General features: G+C 45.9%; 1 protein-coding gene across 12 annotated transcripts in view; it reads right to left on the bottom strand.

The window, feature by feature from the left end:
• The window catches only part of LDLRAD4 (low density lipoprotein receptor class A domain containing 4), a 438,552-nt gene that overhangs the window by 172,623 nt on the left and 241,245 nt on the right, over window positions 1-24,684 (bottom strand). Inside the window, exons 1-3 of one of the 12 annotated variants that reach the window (XM_058438676.1) lie at window positions 9,710-10,152; window positions 7,769-7,950; window positions 6,181-6,470 (exon numbers count right to left, since the gene is read on the bottom strand). The exons of 6 other annotated variants lie outside the window; for them this stretch is intronic. In XM_058438676.1, the coding sequence (XP_058294659.1) occupies window positions 6,181-6,343 (163 nt within the window). In that variant the 5' untranslated portion in view covers window positions 6,344-6,470; window positions 7,769-7,950; window positions 9,710-10,152. 5 more of the 12 variants (XM_058438677.1, XM_058438678.1, XM_058438684.1 and 2 more) reach the window with 5 other exon arrangements.

Genomic DNA, 24,684 nt, shown 5'->3' with positions numbered 1-24,684 from the left:
ACGACTGACAGCCAGGATGTGGGTTTTCACTGGGAGTCATCGGTGTCTGTGAGGCTGGATGACCTTCCACTTCCTACTCCAGGTCACTTATTTCTAACATTTGTCATCATGACCCAAATCTAACTTTAAAAGCATTCTTCCACTTTATGAAGCTCCAGTCAGGATTTATGACTTAATTTTTAGAGAAGTTTTAGGTTCACAGCAAAATTGGAGAGGAACATGCAGAGATTTCTCACGTGCTCTCTGCCTCCCACCCCCAACACATGCACAGCCTCCCACATAATCCCACATGATCACATCCCACACAGAGTGGTGCATCATTAGCTTGAGGGACTGACACCACCACTCCTTCATCACCCTGAGTCTGTGGCCTTCGTTAGGGTTCACTCTTGTACATTCTCACAGGTCTGGACAAATGTATTTTGCCATGGATCTACTGCTACAGTACCATACAGAATAGGCTCACGACCCTAAAAATCCTTTGTGCTCCTCCTAATTGTCCCTCCCTCCCCACTACCCTGGCAATGATCTTCTTACTATCTCTACAGTTTTGCCTATTCCAGAATGTCACACAGTTGGAATCACACCGTACATAGCTTTCAGACTGGCTTCTTTCACTTAGTCCCAGGTATTTAAGTTTCCTCCATGTCTTTTCATAGCTTCAAAAGAAAAAGCACATTTCTTTCCAGTGCTGAATAATATTTCATTGTCTGGATGTACCACAGTTTAGTTATCCATTCTCCTACTGAAGGACATGTAGGTTGCTTCCAAGATTTAGCCATGATGAATAAAGCTGCTATAAACTTCCATGTGAAGGTTTCTGTGTGGATATGTTTCAACTCCTCTGTGTAAATACCAAGGAGCACAATTGTTGGATCATATGGTAAGATTATGCTGAATTTTGAAAGAAACCGTCAAACTGTTTCCAATGTGGCTGCCCCATTCACCATGCCCCCAGCCATAGATGAGAGTTCCTGTGGCTCCATATCCTCACCAGCATTTGGTGTTGTCAGTATTCTGGATTGGGGCCATTCTAAGAGGTATACAGTGGGATCTCATTATTTAATTTGCATTTCCCTGATAACATATGGTGTGGAGCATCTTTTCATATGCTTATTTTCCATCTGCATATTTTCTATGGTGAGGTGTCTATTAAAGTTTTTGGCCAATTTTTTAATCCGTTTTTTTTTTTTTCTTACTGGTGAGTTTTAAGAGTTCTTTGTATAGTTTGGTCCATTATCAGATTGTCTCTATAAATATTTTCCTCTAGGCTGTGGCTTTTCTTTTTTCTCTTCTCTTCTCTTCTTTTCTTTTCTTGTTTTAGATGGAGTCTCACTGTGTTGCCCAGGCTGGGGTACTATGGTGCAAGCTGCAGCCTCCGCCTCCCGGGTTCAAGCGATTCTCCTGCCTCAGCCTCCCAAGTAGCTGGGATTACAGGCACCCACCACCATGTCCAGCTAATTTTTGTATTTTTAGTAGAGATGGGGTTTCACCATGTTGGCCAGGCTGGTCTCCAACCCCTGACAACAGGTGATCTGCCTGTCTTGGCCTCCCAAAGTGCTGGGATTACAGATGTCAGCCACTGCACCCAGCCCTCTTTTCAATGACTTAAAAGTGTCTTTCACAGGGCAGAAATGTTTAATTTTAATGAAGTGCAGCTTATCAATTATTTCTTTCATGCACCATGCCTTTTGTATTATATCTAAAACATCACCATCAAACCTGAGGTCATCTAGATTTTCTCCTATGTTATCTTCTAGGAGTTTTAAGTTTTATGTCTCATATTTAAGCCTGTGATCTATTTTGAAGTAATTTTTGTGAAAAGTATAAGGTCCATGTTTAGATTCAATTTTTTTGTGTGTGCACATAGATAGCCAGCTGTTTCAGTACCATTTGTTGAAAAGATAATCTTGCCTCCACCGTATTACCTTTACTTCTTTGTCAAGATTCATAGGCCACATTTTTATGTGGATCTGCTTCTGGGCTCTCTGCTCTGTCGATTGATCCATCTGTCTGTTCTTTTGCCAACCTATCTTGATGCCTGTAGCTTTATGGTAAGTCTTTAAGGCAGGCAGCATCATTTCTCCTCCTTTGCTCTTGTCCTTCAGTACTGTGTTGGCTACTCCAGGCATTCTCCCTTTCCATATAAACTTTAGAATCAGTTTGTCCGTATCCAAAAAACAATTCACTGGGATTTTTATGAGGAGTGCATTGAATCCATTTATGAATTTGGGAAGAACCGGCATCTTGACTATATTAAGTCTTCCTATCCATGAACTTGGAATATTTCTCCATTGACTTCTTTGACTTCTTTAATCAGTTTTGTCGTTTTCCTCATATAAATCTCATGCATATTTTGTTAGATTTACCTAAGTATTTAATTTTTTGCATGCTATTATAAATGGTTTTGTGCTTTAAATTTCAAATTCCACTTGTTTATTGTTGATATATAGGAAAAAAGCAATGTGAAGCCAAGCAAGGATTTCAAGCAAAGAACAGACACAGCTGAATTTTGTTTTCAAACTAGAACCCAGTTGATGTTCAGAATGGATTAAAGGAGAATAGGTGCTGGGGACCACGGGAAAATATCAACTGTTAATCCTGACCTTCTAGGCAGCACACCGAAACTTTGATGTGTATATTCATCACCTGGCGATTCTGTCACAGTAGAAGATATGCTACAGTAGGCCTGGGTGGAATCCAAGAGTCAGCATGTCCAACAAGCCCCAGGTGATGCCAATGCTGCAGGCTCTCAGACAACCCCGAGTCAAGAGGGTCTGGGGGAAAGCGGATGAGGCTCTGAGCTCAGGCAGAGACCGTGAGGAGGGGGGGACGGACTACGTTCCAGAGAAAATACACTGTCTTGCCACTCTTGTCTTTCCCCCTCACTGTATCAGAAGTAGGTCCGGAGCAGGAAGGAGGGGGATGAAGGAGTCAGTGGGAGCAGATGAGTAAAAAGCACCTGCCTTTGGTATCCTTCGTTGATCTGAGATGCATTATCCGAGCCAGGGACCACGGAAAAGCTGCCAGTTTCCCCTAACCAGTGGGATGTGCCTGCTGGATTTGTCCTGCAGCCCTGGCCCTTGACTACACTGACTTGAGGGATGCCCTTGACTGCCTGTCAAGCAGGGCCTGCGTCAGACGCCTCTTCTGCACCCCCTTTCTCCTTTCGAAATGCGAACACGGCTCATCAAAAGGAGCGAGAGATGTGGGGTCACATAAGCACTTAGATATCCCCTGGGCTCACTGCTTTGCTTTCCAAACTGTAGTTTTTTCAGCTATGAAAAGAGGGACTTGGTCTAGAAGACACCTCTAATTGCCATTCCATAATCCCATGACCTGAGCTCTCCCCTCAGCCTTTGAAAGCCTCCTCTTTGTTTCCAAAGATCAACATCCAAGCCATGCTGCCTGCACAGAGTCAGGTTTTCTCCTCTTGGGCTTCTGCCAGTACTGAAGAGAAATGCATGACAAGTATCCCACCTGACAGAGGCAGGTGGGAGGGCTTTTCTAGAAGCATTCTGCTACTGTTTCTCATGGGTCATGGAGGCAGCTGGGTGGCCACAGAGGACCTGCTGCTGGATGCTTTCTCGGGTAAGCCTGCATTTCCCACCTCATGGACCTCCTTCCTTGTTCTTCTGACCATGGTTCCATCAACAAACGCCCATGCCCAAGAAGGCTGGGGCCCCAGCTTTGCTTAGGCCAAGGAGCGGAAGTCTAACACCACAGTGTCTTGCTAGAAGATAAAGTGAGGCCTAAAAGAAGGTCCCCTCTGGGGAAAATTAGGGCCCAATCCTCCTGGTATTCCTTGTTTCATTCTTTACCACAGAAAAATTCCACCAAAATTAGTAATATTCATTACCACAAGTTCAGTCTCCTACAAAGCCTAGTCCATTGTGAGGTCAAATTCAAACATGTTTGTACAAACGGATCTTAGTGAGTTTTCTTGAGACATCAAAAAGGATAAGAAAAATATAATTAGAGAACTTTTTCAGATAAAAGGCATAGTCTATTCCAATTTAAGTATTATCCATGTCACTCCATTCCTTTGTCCAAAAATATAAGCTGAAGCAAATATCTGCTGGAGACCACACCTAGGGGCAGGAACAGTCCTCACCAGGCACCAAGCAGGTCCCACAGTGAGTGAAGTGGGCTGTGAGCAAACAACATGATGGGCCTCAAGATCCTGTAGAGGCTCTTGGCCTCTGTGTGGAGGAGACAGAGAGGGCCTAGGGACAGGCGACATGCAGCCCACCTGCTACTGCATCTTCCCATTTTTTGCAAGAAATATGACTGGATTTTTTTTTTTTTTTTGAGACAGGGTCTTGCTCTGTTGCCCAGGCTGGAGTATCGTGGTGCAATCATAGCTCACTGCCGCCTAGATCTCCTGGGCTCAAGGGATCCTCCCACCTCAGCTTCCTGAGCAGCTGGAACTACAGGTGGACACCACGATGCCAGGCTAATTCTTAATTTTTTTTTAGAGGTGGGGTCTTGCTACATTGCCCAGGCTGGTCTCAAACTCCTGGACTCAAGCGATCCTCCTGCCTTGGCCTCCCAAAGTGCTGGGATTATAGATGTGAACCACTGGACCAGGCTGGATTTTTAACATGAAGTCTCCTAATTTAGTCTTAATGTTGGCAATTTATTTATAATTTTTAAACACGAGGACTTTGTTTTTAAAACAGTGAGGTGTATACACCAAGTTAAACATGTGTCTGGACCAGATGTGACCCCTGAACGTGACTTTGCCACCTCTCACCCACAAAGCAGAGCCCCTTCCATAAGGAATTCACGGGCACTTAAGGAATCCACAGGCACTTAAGGCATCCATGTGCCAACATACCGAGTTTTAAATCTGTTACAGATTTACAGACCCTTCAGTCTGGTCCCCCCGGATTAATCCAAACTATATCTCAGATTCCCCTGACAAACACCCCATTCTAATGAGGCTGACCTCCTGTTCCCCTGACAAACACCCTGTTCCAGTGAGGCCGATCTCCTGGGCACCTGTGAGCAGACCATTTCCATTTCCTCCTCCATCCCTTCACTCAAATTCTTTCGTTCCTCTGCAATGTCCTTTCTTCTCCCTTAGAGTCATGAAGCACAATCACACCCCACCTTTCTATACCATTGTCCTTGACTCCTTTGATGACTGTGTCTTTTATTATCTGCACCACACAATTTAGCATGGAGTCATGCATGGCTGCTTATTGTGAGCTAGCTGTTTCATACGTATTCCTGGTGAGGCTGTGAATTCTGGAGGGAAGAGGCCAGGTCTTGTTGGCTGTTCACAAGATTTCTTGTGTTTTAGGGTAATGGGAGTCCATGTGCACCATAAGCTATAAAGACACCCAGGACATTGGCCACAAAACACACTGCATTAATTGATACAAAACAGAACAGCCAGGCAGGGCCCAGTGGCTCACGCCTGTAATCTCAGCACTTTAGGAGGCTGAGGCAGGAGGATTGCTTAAGACCAGCCTGGCCAACATAGCAAGAACCTGTCTTTACAAAAAAAAAAAAAATCAGCCGGGTGTGGTGGCAAGCACCAGAGTCCCAGCTACTCTGGAGGCTGAGCCACAAGGATTCCTGGAGCCTAGGAGATCAAAGCTGCAGTGAACCAGCCTCAAGCTCCCGGGCTCCAGGGATCCTGTTGTCTCCGGGCCACAGAGTGAGACATCTCTTAAAACAAAACAAAAAACAGAGCCACCACTGTGAATCTGGCATTCCTCATACTGGGAGAAAGAATTGTTTAACCTAAGTGAAAAAGATCTAGTGAAGCAAGTGCCAAGCACAGACTGAAAACAGCGAACTTAACGTTTGCACCCTTGAGGCTCCTGTCTGCTCCACTTCCCTCTGGAGTCACATCAACACTGGATGTGACTAAGGCTTCTTTGGGGGCTTCCCAGCAATCAAGAGGAGCCACCCCAGACCCAGGGCAAGCACCTTCAGGCCCCAAACTGTGGCTCCTGGGAGCCCATGGCATTTGTCTATGACCCATAAACCATCTTAACCCCAGATAAGCAGGACTCACGCTCATGCTAAACCATGAGGAATCCTCCACCAACCCCAACACCTGTAGCTCCTGGGCCGCACACTTCCTGGGTCAGCCTGAGTCCTCTCTAACTGCCACCCAAAAACCCCGAGTCAGACATAGCCGTCCTAACCTCGGGAGTCAAATACCTTTATGTTGTTTGTTGTTGTTGTTGTTGTTGTTGTTGTCTTTGAGACAGGGTGCCAGGTGGGTGTGGCATAGAATCAACTCTACTTCTTGAGTCTCCAGACACTCCCATGATCTGCACCTGTGGCCCCTCTCCCTCTGGCCAGGCACTGGCTTCATTTCCATCCCAGTTCCTCTGCTCCCCTGCAGACCATCCTCTGGGTCCAGGAGGAAGGGAGCAAGACCCACCTGGCCCCGAAGTCCTCGCTGGGGTATCAGGACTGCTGCACTGGCCACACCATCACTTCCTGTCCTGCATGGAGGGAGCAATGGCTTGGACCTGCACCCAGTGGGCTGGGAGCCGCTTCCCAATGTTGCGTCCATTTGAATCTGACACGTATCTGACTCCTGAGGTTGGGATGGATGTGTCTGACTCAGGGTTTTTGCAGGCTGACCTAGGAAATGTGCAGCCCAAGGGCTGCAGGGGCTGGGCTGGTTGAGGATTCCTCATGGCTTAGCGGCTGTATTAGTCTGTTCTTACACTGCTAACAAAAATACCTCAGACTGGGTAATTTATATTAAAAAAGAAGTTTAACTGGCTCACAGTTCTGCAGGGGCCTGTACAAGAAGCATAGTGGCTTCTGCCTCGGGGGAAGCCTCAGGAAGCTTCCAATCACGGCGAAGGCAAAGGGGGAGCAGGCACATCTTAATGGCTAATGCAGGAGAAAGAGAGCATGAGGCGGGTGCTGCACACTTTCAAACAACCGAACCTCATGAGAACTTACTACCACGACAACAGCACCAAACAGATGGTGCTAAGCCATTCACGAGAAACCACCCCCATGGTCCAACCACCTCCTATCAGACTCGACTTTCAATGCTGAGGATTATTACAATTCAGCATCAGATCTGGTGGGACACAGAGCCAAACCACATCAGCAAGAGCATGGGTCCTATTTGTCTGGGGTTAAGGTGGTTCCTGGATCCACAGGCTCTCAGGAACTTCACTTTGGGGCCTGAGGTTGCGTCTCCCAAAAAGAAAGTGTTCGAATTTGGATCTGGTGTATAAGCCCTGCCCCTGTATAATATGTATATTATAAATATATATAACATATAAATGTTATATATATATATATATATATATTTAGAGATGGGATCTTACTGTGCTGCCCAGGCTGGAGTGTAGTGACACAATCATAGCTCACTGCAGCCTCTAACTGGGCTCAAGCAAGCCTCCCACCTCAGCCTCCTGAGTAGCTGGGACTACTACAGGTGCATCACTACACCCAGCTAATTTTTACTTTTTGTAGAGACTCAAACTCCTGGCCTTAAGCTATCATCCTGCCTCAACTTCCCAAAGTGCTGGGATTACAGGCATGAGCCACAGTGCCTAGCCCCCACTAGGTTTTTGAATCTGTCTGGCTGTGATATGATTTTCATGCAGAAACACCTAGACTATGGGATAAATGCCTACAATAAACAACTAGAGAAGCTGGAGATGAGATTAAGAATCCAGGCCATGTGCTCTTTTTCCTTCCCTTGTGGGATTTTCGCCTGGGCAAGAAGAAGACACATTTTTAATGTCTCTGTTTCGAAATGAACATAACTCACCTGATGTATGATCTTTAGGTTATAATTAGGTTTGCTTTTTCTGTTAACTATATTCTGCCTTCAAGTGTTTCAATCCATCTGATGTGCTGGCAGGCGGGGGCGGGGGGTTCTCAGTGTATTCCCATAAAGTATTTTCATTTCAGTTGAGAAGATTAATTAATGTTGACTTCTACAAACAAATGCTGTTCAGAGAATGATAATGACATACTGAGATGATGAGTAAAGAATTAACACTATCTCCTAACGTTTGTAAAAGACAGACATAAACACTACCACAAAATGTTCTCTACACATTACTCAAGAAAAAGAGGTACCTGTCTGCTCAGATGCGCTCCCTGTTAACTATGAAACCTGTCCCTTTCTACCCAGTGAAAACAAACATGGAGTATGTTTGTAAAGCAAGATTATTCATGAGAGTAGAACATTCTGCAGTGTATTAACCAGGGACCTATGTGATGTGTAAATAAAATCATTTTATTGCACTTGACCTTAAACTGTCTCTCCATAACCTTTCTGCCAACATTAAGGCCAAGTAGGTGCAAATTAAGGTAAGAAGACAGAATGGATGGGAGTGGGTGGGTGAACAGGACAGAGGAGCCCGCCAGGTGGGTTTCTCATTGGCTCAGAGGACGCCCCAACCCTCAGACCTGGCACCCAGCCTGGACAGGGTCGGGATCCTGCAGGCTCCACGGAGCGGCCCCTTTGTTTGTATTCTAATGTGTTTTGCAGCACAGAACAGAAGCTGCACTGTTATGCTGGAACATTTCATGAACCTCAAGTCTTTTATCTGAAATCGAAGCTTAAATGACTTCTTTTATTTGCTGGCTTGTGGGCCAGCCCCGTCCAGTGGCTGAATGAAAAGGAGGAAGGCCAGTGCTGTCCCATTTGCGGGCTTCAATGAGCTCGACAGCCCTGGGATCTCAGAGGGCAGAGAGCTGATCTGGTTGCAGGGACTTCAAAGACAACGGGCGCAGGAACCTACACTGCCTCAGACTGGCCGTGGCCAAGCCCTGGCTGGATGGCACAATGCGAGGCCTCCCCTGACGGCCAGGCCCGTCCACCCTCGGTCCAGGGAGAGGGTTGGCTGGGAGGTGGGCGGCGTCTTCCAGTGGTGAAGATGAATTCACCCAAACAAAACCCTTCTGCTACAACTAAGAGTGCAGTTTCTCTGCATAGAAGGTGGAAATCGTGTTTTTATGACCAGAGCTTCCTTCTTCCCATGACTTCCCCTTATAAGATTGTGTCTTCTCTGAGAACAAGTAGGTATTAATTATGCAGTAAATGCTTTTTATAGTGCCAAAGATTCTATATATGCCTGAAAGAAAAAAAAATTAAACAAACAACACTGTTCTTCAAGAAAAATGGAGTCTCACCAGTGAGCAATTCTTATGAAACAGGAGAATTTGGCTTGGCAGAAGCCACGGGGTTATCCCAGGTACCACTGTGGGCTGCTCCATCCTGCCTCCAGCACCTCCTCTTCACCCGGCACCTCCTTGTGCCATCCTGAGGCTGTCATCCCTCCATCCTCCCCAGCTCCACGGAGCCCTCCAGTGCTCCAAGCCACTGACTATCTGAGTGGGTCCTTGAACCAGCAGCATCAGCATTACTCTCTGCAAACTTGTCAGAAATGCAAATTCTCAGAACATCCCAGACCTTCTGAATCTCAGGACAGTGATCGGATGTACAAGAGTTGGATAACCAGTGCCTGGGCCTTTTCTTCCCCTCTTTTCTCCATTACGAAAGAAAAACAATGCTACATCCCTTCCAGTGGGGAGCCCACACGCACCGTTACACGCTGTGCTGTGTGCATTCCACCGCCACCTCTGCTCAGTGTCCCGACACAGCAGACAGTGAGAGCAGCAGGACAGGGCAAAGGTACAGCCAGTGTGATCTACACACAGCCTCACCCAGACCCAGCGCATGGGTCTAACTCTCAGGTACCTGTTCAGACATGGTCTCACGGAGGGCCAGGCAGCCTTGGGGCCCAATCACAACAAGCCAGTTAGAAAGGCCAGGGAGTACAACCATCACCAGTTAATGATGTCATAACACTTTGAGTGCTGCCTACTAATTATGACATCATTAACAATCTCCAGCACTTTGCAAAGAGATCCCCAAGTTTGCTCTTTCACACACAGTAAAGACACTCCCACACTTTGTCTACAAACGAGCTTCTTTTCACCAGGGCAGCCTGGGCATGGAGAGGTGAATGCAGCTGCAGTGGCCGGTGGACAGGGAGAGGGCGGTTGGTTACCAGGGCCACAAAGACCCCTGTTAGGCATGCGTCCTAACAGGGGTCTTTGTGGGCACTCTGCTTGCCCAAAACACTGGGGAGAAGTGGAAGTTGAGAGCAGGGCAGTGCATGGGGAGTGAGGTCAGTGCTGTGTGTGGCCGAGGAGGGTGGCTGGGATCCAGGGAAGCAGAACTGACCCCAGCAGACACCCCTGCACCCTCACCCAGGCCCATACCAGAGCACGAAGGCGGGAGTGCCATGACCAGAGGGCCAGCGCTCCACTTCCCGCAACACATCCCAGCATGTGCCTCTGACTGACAATGACTAACTCACTAACTCATTCAACAAACATGCCTGGAGCTCATACTAGATGCCAGACAGGGGCACGGTGACTTCCTACACATCACAGGGCTCAGGGCTCCAGGACATTGGCTATTTTGCTGTGGCAGACATGAATTACGTGCCACAAGGATGGTGGCCAAGCGCTGGGTTGGTGAGGCGTCGGCGGAAGGATGAGAATCCACATCTCAACCTGACAGTATGATTTTCTAACCATCCTTATACACACTTCCAAAGTGCTGAAAACTTTATTTCCTCATGAAACACGACCATTCACGAGAGATTAAACTTGCACATGAGAAAATACACAGGAAAGACTTATTTCTCTATGAAAATATGAGTCTGCAGAAAGTCAAGAGACTCTACAAACATTTCTGCAGCCCTCTATTGGAGAGTTGCAAAGGTCTGCATGTGTACTGCTTTGGACGTCAAGGGTTTACTGAATACCATTTCCACACGGTCTATAGCTATGTCAGAGGGCAACTATTCCACCATCATTTCTGATCCACAGACCTGTTAGATGTTAGTCTGGAGAAGGAGAAATAAAACTCAATGTTGTTAATTGCACTCCAAATAGTCCCACAATTTTTTCTAACTTTTTATTGTAGTAAAATATATATAACAAATGTTGCCACTTTAATCATTTTTAGATTTATTTTTAGAGATGGAGTCTCACAATGTTGCCCAGGCCAGCCTCCAAATCCCTGGCTCAAACAATCCTCCCTCTTCAGCCTCCCAGTAACTGAGACACAATTCAGTGGTGTTACTAACATTTGCACTGTTGTGCAACTGTCACCACCATCCATTTCCAAATCTCTTCCCTGAACACAAAACTCTGTAACCATCAAGCAGTAAAGTCTCAATTCTTCCCTCCCCCAAGCTCCTGGTAACCTCTAATCCACTTCCTGTCTCTCTGAGCTTGTTTATGCTAGATATTTCATATAAGCAGTATCATATATTTGTCATATCTTATATTTTAGTCACTGGCTTATTCCACTTAGCATAATGTTTTCCAAGGTTCATCCAAACTTCATTCCTTTTTATGGCTGAGTAATATTTCATCACATGGATATACCACATTTCTTATCTCCTCATCAGTTGATAGACTTATAAGTTATTTCCACCCTCTGGCCATTGTGAATAATGCTGTAATGAACAGTGGGTACAAATACCTGTTCCGGTCCTTGTTTTCAATTCTTTTGGTTGTACACCTAGGAGTGGAATTGTTGCATCATATGATAATTGTATGTTTAACTTGTAGAGAAACCATCAAACTGTTTTCCATAGTAGCTGCATCGTTTTAAACTCCTATCAGTAATAAAAAGGGGTTCCAATTTCTCCACATCTTTGCCAATGCTTGTTATTTTCTGATTTTTAAAATCATAACCCCTCTGGTAGGTGTGAAGTGGTATCTCATTGTGGTTTTGATTTTCCTTTCTCAAATAACTAAGAATACTGGGTATGTTTTCGTTTGTTTATTGGCCATTGCATATCTTCTTTGGAGAAATGTCTATTTAAGCCCTTTGCCCATTTTTGTGTTTGGCTATTTGTCCTTTTGTTGTTGAGTTTTTTAGTAGTTCTTTTTTTATTTTATTATACTTTAAGTTTTAGGGTACATGTACACAACGTGCAGGTTTGTTACATATGTATACATGTGCCACGTTGGTGTGCTGCACCCGTTAACTCGTCATTTAACATTAGGTGTATCTCCTAATGCTATCCCTCTCCCCTACCCCCACCCCAGGACAGGCCCCGGTGTGTGATGTTCCCCTTCCTGTGTCCATGTGTTCTCATTGTGCAATTCCTACCTATGAGTGAGAACATGTGGTGTTTGGTTTTTTGTCCTTGCGACAGTTTGCTGAGAATGATGGTCTCTAGCTTCATCCATGTCCCTACAAAGGACATGAACTCATCATTTTTTATGGCTGCATAGTATTCCATGGTGTATATGTGCCACATTTTCTTAATCCAGTCTATCGCTGTTGGACATTTGGGTTGGTTCCAAGTCTTTGCTATTGTGAATAGTGCCACAATAAATATACGTGTGCATGTGTCTTTATAGCAGCAGGATTTATAGTCCTTTGGGTATATAACCAGTAATGGGATTGCTGGGTCAAATGGTATTTCTAGTTCTAGATCCCTGAGGAATTGCCACACTGACTTCCACAGTGGTTGAACTAGTTTACAGTCCCACCAACAGTGTAAAAGTGTTCCTATTTCTCCACATCCTCTCCAGCACCTGTTGTTTCCTGACTTTTTAATGATTGCCATTCTAACTGGTGTGAGATGGTATCTCATTGTGGTTTTGATTTGCAGTTCTTTATATATTCTGAATAATAAGCCCTCATCAGATAAATGACTTGCAAATATTTTCTCCCATTTTGTAGGATGTCTTTTTACTCTCTTAATAATGTCTTTGGATGCACACAAGTCTTTCATTTTGATAAAGTCAAATTTCTCTGTTTTTTTTTCTTTTGTTGTTCATACTTCGGGTGTCATAGCTAAGAACCCACTGCCATATCCAACATCATGAAAACTTACCCCTATGTTTTCTCCTAAGAATTTTATGCTCTTGGCTCTTAAATGTAAGTCGTTGATACATTTCAAGCTAATTTTTGTATCTGATATGAGATAGGGTCCAACTCCCTTCTTTTGATGTGAAAACCCAGTTGCCCCAGCACATTTGTTGAAAAGACTATTCTTTCCCATTAAATGGACTTGGAGCCCTTATCAAAAATCATCCACTCATCCGGCCATAGCTGTGTGGATGTCCAGACTCTCAGTTCTCTTCATAGGTCTATGCATCTATCCTTAAGTCCACACTACACCGTGTTGATTACAGTACTTTTGTAAATTTTGAAACTGGGAAGTGTGAGTCCTCTGACTTTGTTCTTTCTCAAGACTGTGTTGGCTGTAAGGTGTGCCTTGAAATTCTATATGAATCTTAAGATAAGCTTTTGCAAAAGTGAAAGGTTGTTAGAATTTTGATAGGGATTGTATTGCATCTGTAGACGGCTTTAGGTAGTATTTACATGTTAGCTATACTAAGTCTTCTTACCCATGAATATGGGTCTTTCCATTTAATTAGGTAACTTTAATTTCTTTCAGCAATACTTTGTATTTTTTTCAGTGTACAAATCTTTCTTCCTGGGTTAAATTTACTTCTAGATATTTTATTCTTTTCGAGCTAATTTAAATGAAATGACTTTGTTAATTTCCTTTTCAGATTGTTCATGGCACATGTATAGAAACACACTTGATTTTTGCATGTTGATCTTGTTCCCAGCAATTCTGCTGAATTCATCTATTAGTTCTAGTAGCTTTCTTGTGGAGTCTCAGAGATATTCTATACAGAAGAGCAAGTCATTTTTGAACAGGGATAGTTTTCATTCTTTTCTTTGCAACTGGATGCCTTTTATTTCTTTTTTTTGTCTAGTTGCTCTGGCTAGAACCTGGAGTACAATGTTGAACAGCATTGGTTAAAGTGGGTATCCTCTCTTGTTCCTTGTCTTAGGGGTTAAAGCTTTCACCACTGAGTACGGTGTTAGTAGGTTTTTCATAAATACCCTGCTATAGACTGAACGTTTGTGTCCCACTACAACTCACATGTTGAAACCTAATTCCCAATGTGAGGATATTAGGAAGTGGAGCCTTCGGGAGGTGATTAGGTCATGAGGGCAGAGCCCTCATAAATGGGATTAGTGTCCTTATAAAAGAGATCTCAGAGAGCTGGCTGGCCCCTTCCACCATGTGAAGATATAACAAGAATGTTCCATCTATGAACCAGGGAACAGGCCCCCATGAGACACAGACTCTGGTGGTGCCCCGATCTCAGACTTCCGACCTCCAGAACAATGAGAAATACACCTCTGTTGTTTACGGGCCACCTCGCACATGGTATTTTGTTAGAGGCACGCAGCTGGACAAGGACATGCCTTTTATCTTGTTGAAGAAGTTCCTTCTATTTCTAGGTTTTTTTGTGTTTTTATAATCAAAGAAGGTTAAGATTTTGTCAAATGCCTTTTCTGTGTCTGTTGAGAAGATCTCATTTTTTTTTCTTTCATTCTATAAATGTGGTATATTATATTGTTTGATTTTCCTTTTTTTTTGGTGAAACAAGGTCTCACTCTGTGGCCCAGGCTGGAGTGCACTGGCATGATCACAGCTCACTGCAGCCTCAACCTCTTAGGCTCAGGTGATCCTCCCACCTCAGCCTCCCAAGTAGCTGGGACCAAAGGGACCCACCACCACCCCCGGCTAATTTTGTATTTTTTGTAGAAACAGGCTTTTGCCATGTTGTCCAGGCTAGTCTTGAACTCCTGGGTTCAAGTGATCTGCCCACCTCAGCCCCCCAAAGTGCTGGGATTATAGGCCTGAGCCACTGTGCCCAGCCCTGATTTTCTTATGTTGAACAATTCCATTATCCCTGAAAGAGACAACTAATTACAAACTATGTATTACTATATGAAAATTATGCTCGGAGCACCATTTTAAAGATTACTTCATTATTTCATTCAAGATATATTTATTTTGCACCCAGGCATTATTTTGAGCACTGAAGGCACAGCCTGGACTAAACAGTTATCTCTGCCCTCCCGGAGTAACACTCTAAGAGGACAGACAGATAGTAAGTGAGACAGGTAAAATATATAGTTAGTGATAAGTGATAAGGAAAATCATATGGCAAAAAAGGGGGAGAGAGTGTGAAGAGGCTGAGATTCTAGACAGAGAGGTCTAACTTACAGCATTACAGTTTATACACGTGTCCACAACTCAGCATTGCTTTCAAATTAGGAACGCTTTTAGTAAAGAGGAAGAAATTGCCTAAACAGACTCAGTGTCTTTCCCACAACAATCATCTGCCAAGCCGCAGGCCTAACCAGGAAATCCCATTTCCTTTTGGCCTTGTGTCCTCCACCAACATATACAACCCTGATGCCAAATGTTGTGAGGTTTGTAGGTGTTGTGAGCCAATGAGGGCGTGCCCAGGGCCAAAGGCTGCCCTTTGGAATGAGGGCAAGGTTATAGACTCCATCAAACAACAAATGCATCCTACTCCAAAATCAAATGATCAACACATGCAGCCTTTCTCATGCCCATCTCCCCTTTACTCATTTTCATGGCCGAAAACAATCAGGATGGGCATTTGTCCATAGCTCCTACAGGTTAATTTCCTGACATGATATGAGCCTTTAAGAAGTTATAAAGGGTTACATCATCTTTTCATTTCTGACACCAATACACTAACAGAACTTGAACACAGCCATCTGACCTTCAGAACCAATGAAATACACAGCCTGAGAATAAAGAGAGGGTGTGCTGTTTGGTAACCTGACTTCAACACCTAAACAACCACTAAGTGTGGCTTAGCTGAGGCACAGAAATAAAAGGAAAATAAAGTCAGATTTTAAAAGCCAGATGTTATGCAGGTTAAACACAACCTCATTTAAATTCCGAAATCACAAGATACTTATTAACAGCGATGCAGCCGTGAACAGAGCACTCCCTGGAGAGGCCCCGGTTTAGCTCTGCGGCCTCGCGCCATCGTTTCCGGTGGGCAGCACCCCTCTTGGCTCGCTCCCTTCCTCCCGGCTCCCGCCACAGCAGACAGGAAGCACTGTGTGAGCAACAGGAAACCTGCACTTCCTTGTCTTGTGCACCGGCCAACCAATTAGCATGTCACCATGAGGGGCAGATGCACATGAATATGGAGCACGGAGCCTCATTTTTCTGTTCAGTCTGTCAAGCCATGAATTCACTCATCCCATTTTGTCCTAAAACCTTGGGGTGGGGGTGGGGGTGGGGGGGGGGGTGGGGGCTGAAGGGAAGGAGGGTTTCAAAAGCCCCATCTACAGCGATGTAAAGAAGAAAAAAAAAGAAAAAGTCAGGCTCTGTCAGCCCTAAAGGGCATTTCTAAGAGCAATGGCACCATCTTTCCATATCCAGGTGCACTTCCCCGTGGAAGGTTCTAGACACACTGTGGCCCCTCAAATTATTCCCTGTGGCAGACAGTGGTATTGTTACATCTGCTATCCACTTGTGCAAAGAAAAGGGAAGACCTGATCTAAGAGTCTTGAGGCTGAAAGATATAGCAGGTATAACCAGATATTGAATATGAAAAACCCAAGTATCTAAATGAGATTATTAGTTGACATAAGCTCCAATAAAGGTACAGAAATGAAAATATGCAATGCCTAATTCTACTGATCAGATTAGAGCAATTTCTATAGAAAATTACTATTCTTTGCTCACAACACAGTTTAAAGCAATGTAAACACATCCCTATTGCTACTGTGCCCAAATACTTCTCTGCTGAGCTATTAGCCATCGTTTCATTTTATAAAAACCATAATAGAAAATGTGGCCAAACAGATAGATGGAGTGTTCCCAGCAATATGGAGAAACAGTTGTGTTTATGCAGAGATTAGTCTTTCAAATTGAGAGATCTCCAAAGCTCCATTTGTACTTGAAAGGCTTGTCTTTTTGTTACCCAGTAAATAGCTCATTCATATTCTACAAAGAAAACCCTCTAAATTGGGAGAAATAGCCATATTTAACATTAGGTAGGGAAATGGGGCTGAAAGCGAGAAAAGAAGTCTATTTCCCCCAGTTTCTTGGACTAGATTAAAGCTTTCCTTTATAATTTAAAACAGCCTCTGTTTTCTCCACATATAAGAGGCAGAAATTTCATGAAAGGCTGAGAAGTACTATCCATTAATGCAGAAATTATGCCAAAGAACAAGTTAAGAAACACATTTTTAAAAAGCAATCTTGGGTCCTTTTCTCTTATTCTGCAGTACATGTTTCTTAGCTGCTGCAGCTCCCTAAAGGCGGGGGTGGCTGTCAAGCTGGCCTGAAGTGTGGGTGCCACACAGGTCCTCATGCAGGGCTCTTTCTGCGAAGCCCCAAGGCCCTATGCGCTGTTGGGTGACTGCCCTGTCACCTGCCGTTAGTTAGTCAGAATTAGAAATAAGTATCAGAATCGTGTGAATGAGGTGAACACTAGATGATGTAAATTAAAGCCATCCAAAGGCATGATGTATTCCTTGCCATCTCAAAAAAATGACAATTTGGGAGATGAGAGTATGTGTTAACAACTGTTTTTAAGCCTGTTTGAGCACAAAAATAACAGAATGGAGCTATAGTGTTAATTTAGGGCAACGAAGGGAATGCAGAGAAGGCATCCTGTTCCCTTCGTCAGGCAGGTGCCCTGGGATGCTGGCGGGTTTGCTCTTCTGAACCCCAGACTCAGGGGGCTGCACACTCCCAGGGAGATGGGTGGGCAGGCAGCATGGCCTCCAAAAGAGGTACAGGAAGGGAAAAGAGAAAAGGAGAACTGGGGAAGAGGGAGGGAGCCTGGGAGCTGGTTGTCACCCATCCCACAAGGCCAACCTTTAGGAGTCCAGGGGGGACATGGTGACACCCAGGAAGAGCTCCCATTCCCTAGGTGCACACACACATCACATGTGATTCTAGAAACCCCGTGTGGCATCTTCAGGGGTCACTGATTGTTTCGTGGAGATTCTTGGTCTCAGGCCCCCTAGCAGGACCACAGGTAGGAAAACGCTCTGTTGTCCTGTAAGCCATCCCTGGCTGCTGCCCCTGGCAGTCGGGATCTGCCTTCGGCTTGCCCTAGAGAGCCCTGCAAAGGCCACCACAGCATGGCCACAGGTGTGTGAGGCTTCCAGGAACATCTCCACATGAGTATACCGTCCTCACCGAGTCGAGGCCACGAGCTGCCCTCCACTGGAAATGTTGAACCTCTCTGGCTACATTGTTGTAGAAAAGCTCCCAGGCAGGGCTCTGCTTGGGCTCCCTGCATTTCTGGGAGACATCCTTACTGTCCCTGCCCTGCCCGTGACAGACACCATGACTGAGCCACACTGGCCTCCTGGACTCCACCTTCTGCACTGATATACGCCTTTCTTGGGCGCTCTTCAAGGCTTGGCACAGAAGAATTTGTATCAGTTAAGGGAAGAAGATAAATCCTAATTCTGTAGCTCCCAGATTTCTTTTTTGGAATCATTAAAATCCAAAAAAAATTAGTTCCAACTGCTTATTGAACAGTGACTGTCTCACAGCCCTATGTAGAAGTCACCTTTCTTAGACCAAAGTTAGCATCTCATCCTGAAAACCAGCCCCCTCCCTGGCTGTGTGGTCTGGAGAGTCACATCACCATGCACCCTGGCTTGACACCTGGATGCATCCCTGGCCCGTCCCCCTGTGGCCCCTGGTCTAGCAGTCAGCCTGCTTGTCTCAGCTCAGAGTGCCTGCATGGACCCCTTGCTTCCCGGCCTTACTCCCACGGCCCTAGTCAGACCTGTTGCACACATGGCCCCTGGTAACAGTGTTCTCTCTGTCCAGTGTAACCACGGTTGACACCACCTGCTTTTTTGAGGACAGTGAAGGACTCCACAAGTGACTGCCTTGGTTCTGCTGTACTTGCAGCTGTCACGGGATCTGAAGCCAGCCCACTGCTTTCACAGAATGAAGCTCCAGCTCATCCACCCAGGGAAGCAGTGACCCCATAAGGCAGGAGAATAGGATCTGGAGGAAGGGAACCTAAGGACGATTCACACCGACTTCCTAGAACTAAATCAAAAGGAAAACCCCAACTTTCCATGCCCAAGTAACACAAGGACCAGAGGCTACTCTCTTGCAGCCCTGCCCCCTCCCACTTTTTCTGTGTGGCAGATGAAAAATTGAAAGTACCTCTGATTGGACCCCTCCCACAACCAATCAGGCTGGTCAGGGGCCAAGTCTTCACTTGCATAGGAGTATAACTTTGTAACTTCACTTTAGCCTCTGATTAGTCACTTTCTGCAACCAATCAGACATTTGCATAGGGTGTAACTTTGTAACTTTGCTTCAGCCTCTGATTGGCCCCCTCCTGCAACCAATCAGACTGATCATAGACCACTAGTTAATTTACATATGGTGTACACCAAGTAACCAATGGGAAACCGCTAGAGAGTCTTTAAAGCCAAGAAAATTCTGTAACCGGGCTCAGGAGCCGCTTGCTAGGGCATGCTACCACCCTGTGGAGTGTACTTTCGTTTTCAATAAATCTCTGCTTTTGTTGCTTTATTCTTTCCTTGCTTTGTTTGTGTGTCTTGTCTGAGTCTTTGTTCAAGATGCCAAGAACCAGGACACCCTCAACCAGTAACACACACTCTGCTTCTTCAATGACGTTTGTGTTCCTAGAATCCATTTCCCTCAGTCAGGTACGTGTCCCCATCTCCACGTCTTCTTCGCTCTTCTTGGCCTTTGTTTACTACGTCCTCCTACTTCCCCCTGGTTCCCCCAGACTCTCAAAACCCATGCAGTCCCCAAGGCTATCTGTCCTCCTCAGGCCCTGGCCACGAAGAGCCCTGCCTACCGATCTTCTGTACTAGCCCAGCACGCGTGGACACATTCATCTGCACGACAGACATCATGGGGCACCTTCTGTGAGCAGGCGCTGGGGAGACAAGGCCAGCCTGCCTCAGTTCCCATGGTACTCGGAGACAGCAAGCCAGGCCACCCCAGCATGGTGAGGTGGGCACTGTGTTCACCGATAACAGCAGACAAAGGTTGGTGCAGCGGGGGCTGCAGAAGGGCTGCGGCCATGCAGACGGCAGCATGGCAGGCTGTTCCAGGCACACAGAGGGCGACATGGCAGGCTGTTCCAGGCACACAGAGGGTGGCATGGCAGGCAGTTCCAGGCAGAGCTGCCTACTACACCCCAGTGGGCTGACTCATTTGGTGTTGGAAGAAAAGGGGAGAACAATTTTATTTTTATTTTGCTCTTCAGCAAAATCTATAATTTCGTGTTTATCTTAGGAAGTTTATAATAGTATATGTATAGAATATTAAAATAATTAAATACACATATAATAGGGATTATCCCCAAAATATTTTACCAAAGAGAGACACATGTTCCAAAAACTCAGGAGGTATGAACTGTCTGCCTTAAATACCCTCATCACTAATTGTCCTTTTTTGGTCTCTCTCAACAGCACTACCTTCTCATCAGATATGAAGAATTTTCTTTTTCTTTACTCAGCACCAAATCTCTTAAAAAATACAAAACAGACACATGGCTTCGCCAGATGACATGGGTCCACTCTAACGGATTGCTCTAAAACTATCAGTTAAGGACAGGTGCATGGCTCATGCCTGTAATCCCAGCACTTTGGGAGGCTGAGGCAGGAGGACTGCTTGTGCCCGGAGTTCCAGATCAGCCTGGGCAAAATGGTGAGACCCCATCTCTACAAAAAACATAAAAATTAGCCAGGCGTGGTGGCGTGTGCCTGTAGTTCCAGCTACTCAGGAGGCTGAAACAGAAGGATCCCTTGACCCCAGAAGTTCAAAGATGCAGTGAATTGTGATAGCGCCACTGCACTCAAGCCTGGGCAAGACAGTGAGGCCCTGTCTCTTAAAAAAACAAAATAAAAGCTATGAATTTAGGAAAAAAAAGTTCACTAACTACTATTTTCAAACATGTCCCTATTCTTATAATATACTGTATCCTTGCAAAGCACCTCTCCTTCGTGTTCCTCTTCAAAAGGAAGCTGGAGAAACTGCAGTGAAATGACAATGACCATGGCGTGACGACGTGGGGGCAGTGGCTCTGGCTCCAGCTCAGTCACTGGCTGTGGAACATTAACCATGTGACAGGGCTGGATCCAGGGTATGACCTTGAGCGGAAACTTAGGGTATGCTTACCTTGAGTTTATGCACCTCTTACGATGAGACTAGGCTACTATTCACAGACTTGCCGCTGATGTAAATATCCTGCACATGCTCCTTAAAGTGCAGGCACTGCCTGAGAAAATGTAGACCTGGAAGGGTTTTCTTCTTTTTATTTAAGCAATATCTTTCTATAGGCAAAGCCATATGTATCTCTTCCCTATTGCTGCTATAACAAGCTATACAAACTCAGTGGCTTAAAACACCGAATTTGACCGGGGCGGTGGCTCACAGCTATAATCCCAGCACTTTGGGAGGCTGAGGTGGGCAGATTACCTGAGGCCAGGAGTTTGAGACCAGCCTGGCCAACATGGTGAAACCCCACCTCTACAAAAAATACAAAAATGAGCCGGGCGTGGTGGCGGGCACCTGTAATTCCAGCTACTTGGGAGACTGAGGCAAGAGAATGGCTTGAACCCAGGAGGTGGAGGTTGCAGTGAGCTGAGATCACACACTGCACTCCAGCCTGGGCGACAGAGTAAGACTCCATCTCAGGAAAACAAAAACAAAAAGAAAAAAAAAACACCAAATGTTATTTTTTAATTTTTCTTTCTTTTTGAGACAAGGTCTCAGTCTGTTACCAGGCTTGAGTGCAGTGGCACAATCATAGCTCACTGTAACCTCAAGCTCCTAGGCTCAAGTGATCCTCCTGCCTCAGCCTCCAGAGTAGCTGGCACCACAAGCATAACCTACCATGCCTGGCTTTTTTTTTTTTTTTTTTTTGGTGTAGAGATGGAGTCTCACTATGTTGCCCAAGCTGGTTTCGAACTCCCGGCCTCAAGTGATTCTCCCACCTTGGCCTTCCAAAACCAAAGTGCTGAGATTACAGGCGTGAGCCACCACACCTGGCCTTAAAACACAAATGTGTTACTTTACAGTTCTATAGGTTGGGAATCCAAAACTAATTTCACTGGGTGAAAATCAAGGAGGTGGCAGAGCTGTGTTCCTTCCCAGAGCTCTAGGGGAGAATATTTATTTGCCTTTTCCATCTTCTAGAAGCTGCCCACATTCCTTGGCTTGAGGCCCCTTCATCATCTGGAAAGCCAGCAATGGCAAGCCAAGTCCTTTTCACGTCGCAGGGCTCTGATCTCTCTTTGGTGGTCACCTCTGGTTCTGAGCACAGCTGGGAAAGAGTCTCTGTTTTTAGAGGACTCATGTCTCCAGGCCTGCCTGGATGGTCCAGGATAATTTCTGCATCTCAAGGTCCTTAACCTTAATCATATCTGTAAAGTCCCTTTTGCTAGTGAGGTAACATATTCACAGGTTCCAGGGATTAAGAAGTGGACACCTTTTGTTGGGGGGCATTATTCTGCCTACCACATCTTTCATGCAATTAGACAAAACAAACAAAACAAAGCAGTGAATGTTTCAAAACAGGCACAGAGTTGCTCACATGAATAAATAATGTATAATTTTCACCTGGGCACATGCTCCAACCTGGCCCTGGCTCACAAGTCTGGTCAGGCAGGACACCCAGGATGGTGCTTGTGGAAAGATTTATGCACAGAAGACTCATTCCCCTTCCTCAGCCACGGAAGCAAAGTCAGGTGTGTATCACACCTGCTAACACATAGTGTTTCTAAAGCAGCACGCCGCTCTCCTTCTTAGGTGCTAAATTTGTTTTGCGTGAATGGCATTTTGAATCCTCATCACGCAGAGTCAGCACAGTGGTGTAGACCCCTCCACAGCTCCTGCTCAGCTTCAGCAGCAGCCTCCTCATCCGTGCTCCCCACACCCAGGCCCTGAGCGTTCTGCAGGCTGTAGTCTTGGTCCAGTTAGGAGACCTGCCTTTACACTTTTCAGCAAGAAATGAATTGGCCTACCGGCCTCACCATTAGGAAAAGCAAAGAAGTCATGAGAACACATATGAACGACCCCCACCATGGTGCTGGGATACATTATTTTCCAAGACCATTCATGGACCTGTTCACTCCATAGGCAAACACTGATTAAGTATTTGCCATATCCCTGGGGCAGTGAAGGACAGGAAATTCCCTGAGCATGGGCCTGCCTTCGTAGAGCTTACCACCACGAAGAGCAAGTCAGACCAGCACTGAAATAAGCACACTGCACAGGGGAGGGGGATCCCAGGTAGCGAGGCAGGGAGAGCCATCTTCATGCAGAGGGCCCTGGGGACGCTTGGGGAGGGCCTGTGAACCACGGGGAGACGTGGTGGTGCTGTGATGTGGATCTGTCTACAGGCTTTCCTCCACAGCTCCTGGCTCATGTACCCCACAGCCCTGTGACAGTCTTCTGTTAGATGGTCGGGTGCATCAGGCCTCAGGAAACAGAACCTCCTCAACCTTCTCCTGTCCTTTCTGTCCTCCTTTCAGCTGCCAGGCAAAACATCTCTCTCCTCCAGCCTTTCCTGTTGCTCATACGACCCTCCTCAGAGAAGGCCCCATCCCCACCAGCAGGGAAGAAAGCTGACATCAAGAAGCGCCCATAAAAATCCAAGAGGACAGGGTTTGGGGAGCTTCTGGATGGCGGAACATGCAGAGGCTCTTGGAGGGGGGTGCCCAGGGAGCGCACAGGACTCCACATCTTCTCCATGCCCTGCCCCACGCAGCCCTTCATCTATGTCCTTTGCAATATCCTTGGAGCAAACTGGTAAATGTAAACATGTATTTCCCTGAGTTCTGTGAGCACCCCCCAGCAAATTAATCAAACACAGCCAGGGGGTTGTGAGAACCCCAACTTGAAGCCAGTTGGTCAGAAATTCCTGAGGCCTGGACTTGCAACTGGAGTCTGAGGGGCAGCCTTGGGGACTGAGCCCCCAGCCTGTGGAGCTGACGCTACAGCAGGTGTCCACTGCTGGGCTGTGGGGAAGCCCTACACACTCGGCCACAGAAGTGTTCTTCTATGTGGATGACTGTTCTCTGCTCTCACACCAGAGGAAAAACACAGGGTGAGGGTTTTCCCCAGACAGACAGAAATCCTGGGAGCTGAGAAAGGAGGTGAAGGAGGAGTGGAAGGAATTTTGGATAGCACTGTAAGCCACAGAATCTAGAAGAAACCACATGTCCCAAGAAAAATGGGTGGCATCGTTCTGCTGACGTATGATTTACTGATCCTGAAGCTGGGGCTCAAACCCGCACTGACAGCATACATTGGTTTATGTCTGCAAATATAATAGTTTCCCATTTCTATTTATATAAAATATCCTTTTAAAAAGCAAACTTATTATGAATATATGTGTATCTGATGGATTTGTGTGTATATGTGCATGCACATGGACCCTGCACTGGACACTGAGGGACCAAAATTAAACAAAACACAGACCCTCGCTCGGAGGGATTTACTCATAATCTAGTAAGAGAGAAGTCATTAAACACGTAATTAAAATCCAACACGATGTGGGTTAGAGGAATCCAGGGGCAATACAGGAGCATCATAGAAAGAGAAAGGAAAGGCAATTGGCCGCTGAGACGTGGAGAGGGCCCGGATAGCGCGACGCATGCCCTTCACCAGAGCTGCCCAGGGAAACCCTGGCAAGGTGCACAGGGAGCAGGAGGGAAGGCGAGACAGGGCACCCCGGTCAGGAAGGGGCACCCCCGTGTAGATGTGGCACTCTCAGGAAGGCAGGCAGACGGCAGGGGATCACTGCTAACGC

The sequence above is a fragment of the Hylobates moloch genome, unplaced genomic scaffold (assembly GCF_009828535.3).
Source record: "Hylobates moloch isolate HMO894 unplaced genomic scaffold, HMol_V3 SCAFFOLD_5, whole genome shotgun sequence".
Lineage (NCBI taxonomy): Eukaryota > Metazoa > Chordata > Mammalia > Primates > Hylobatidae > Hylobates > Hylobates moloch.
The sequence above is the reverse complement of the archived record's forward strand: the minus strand, read 5'-3'. Positions and strand labels throughout refer to the sequence as shown.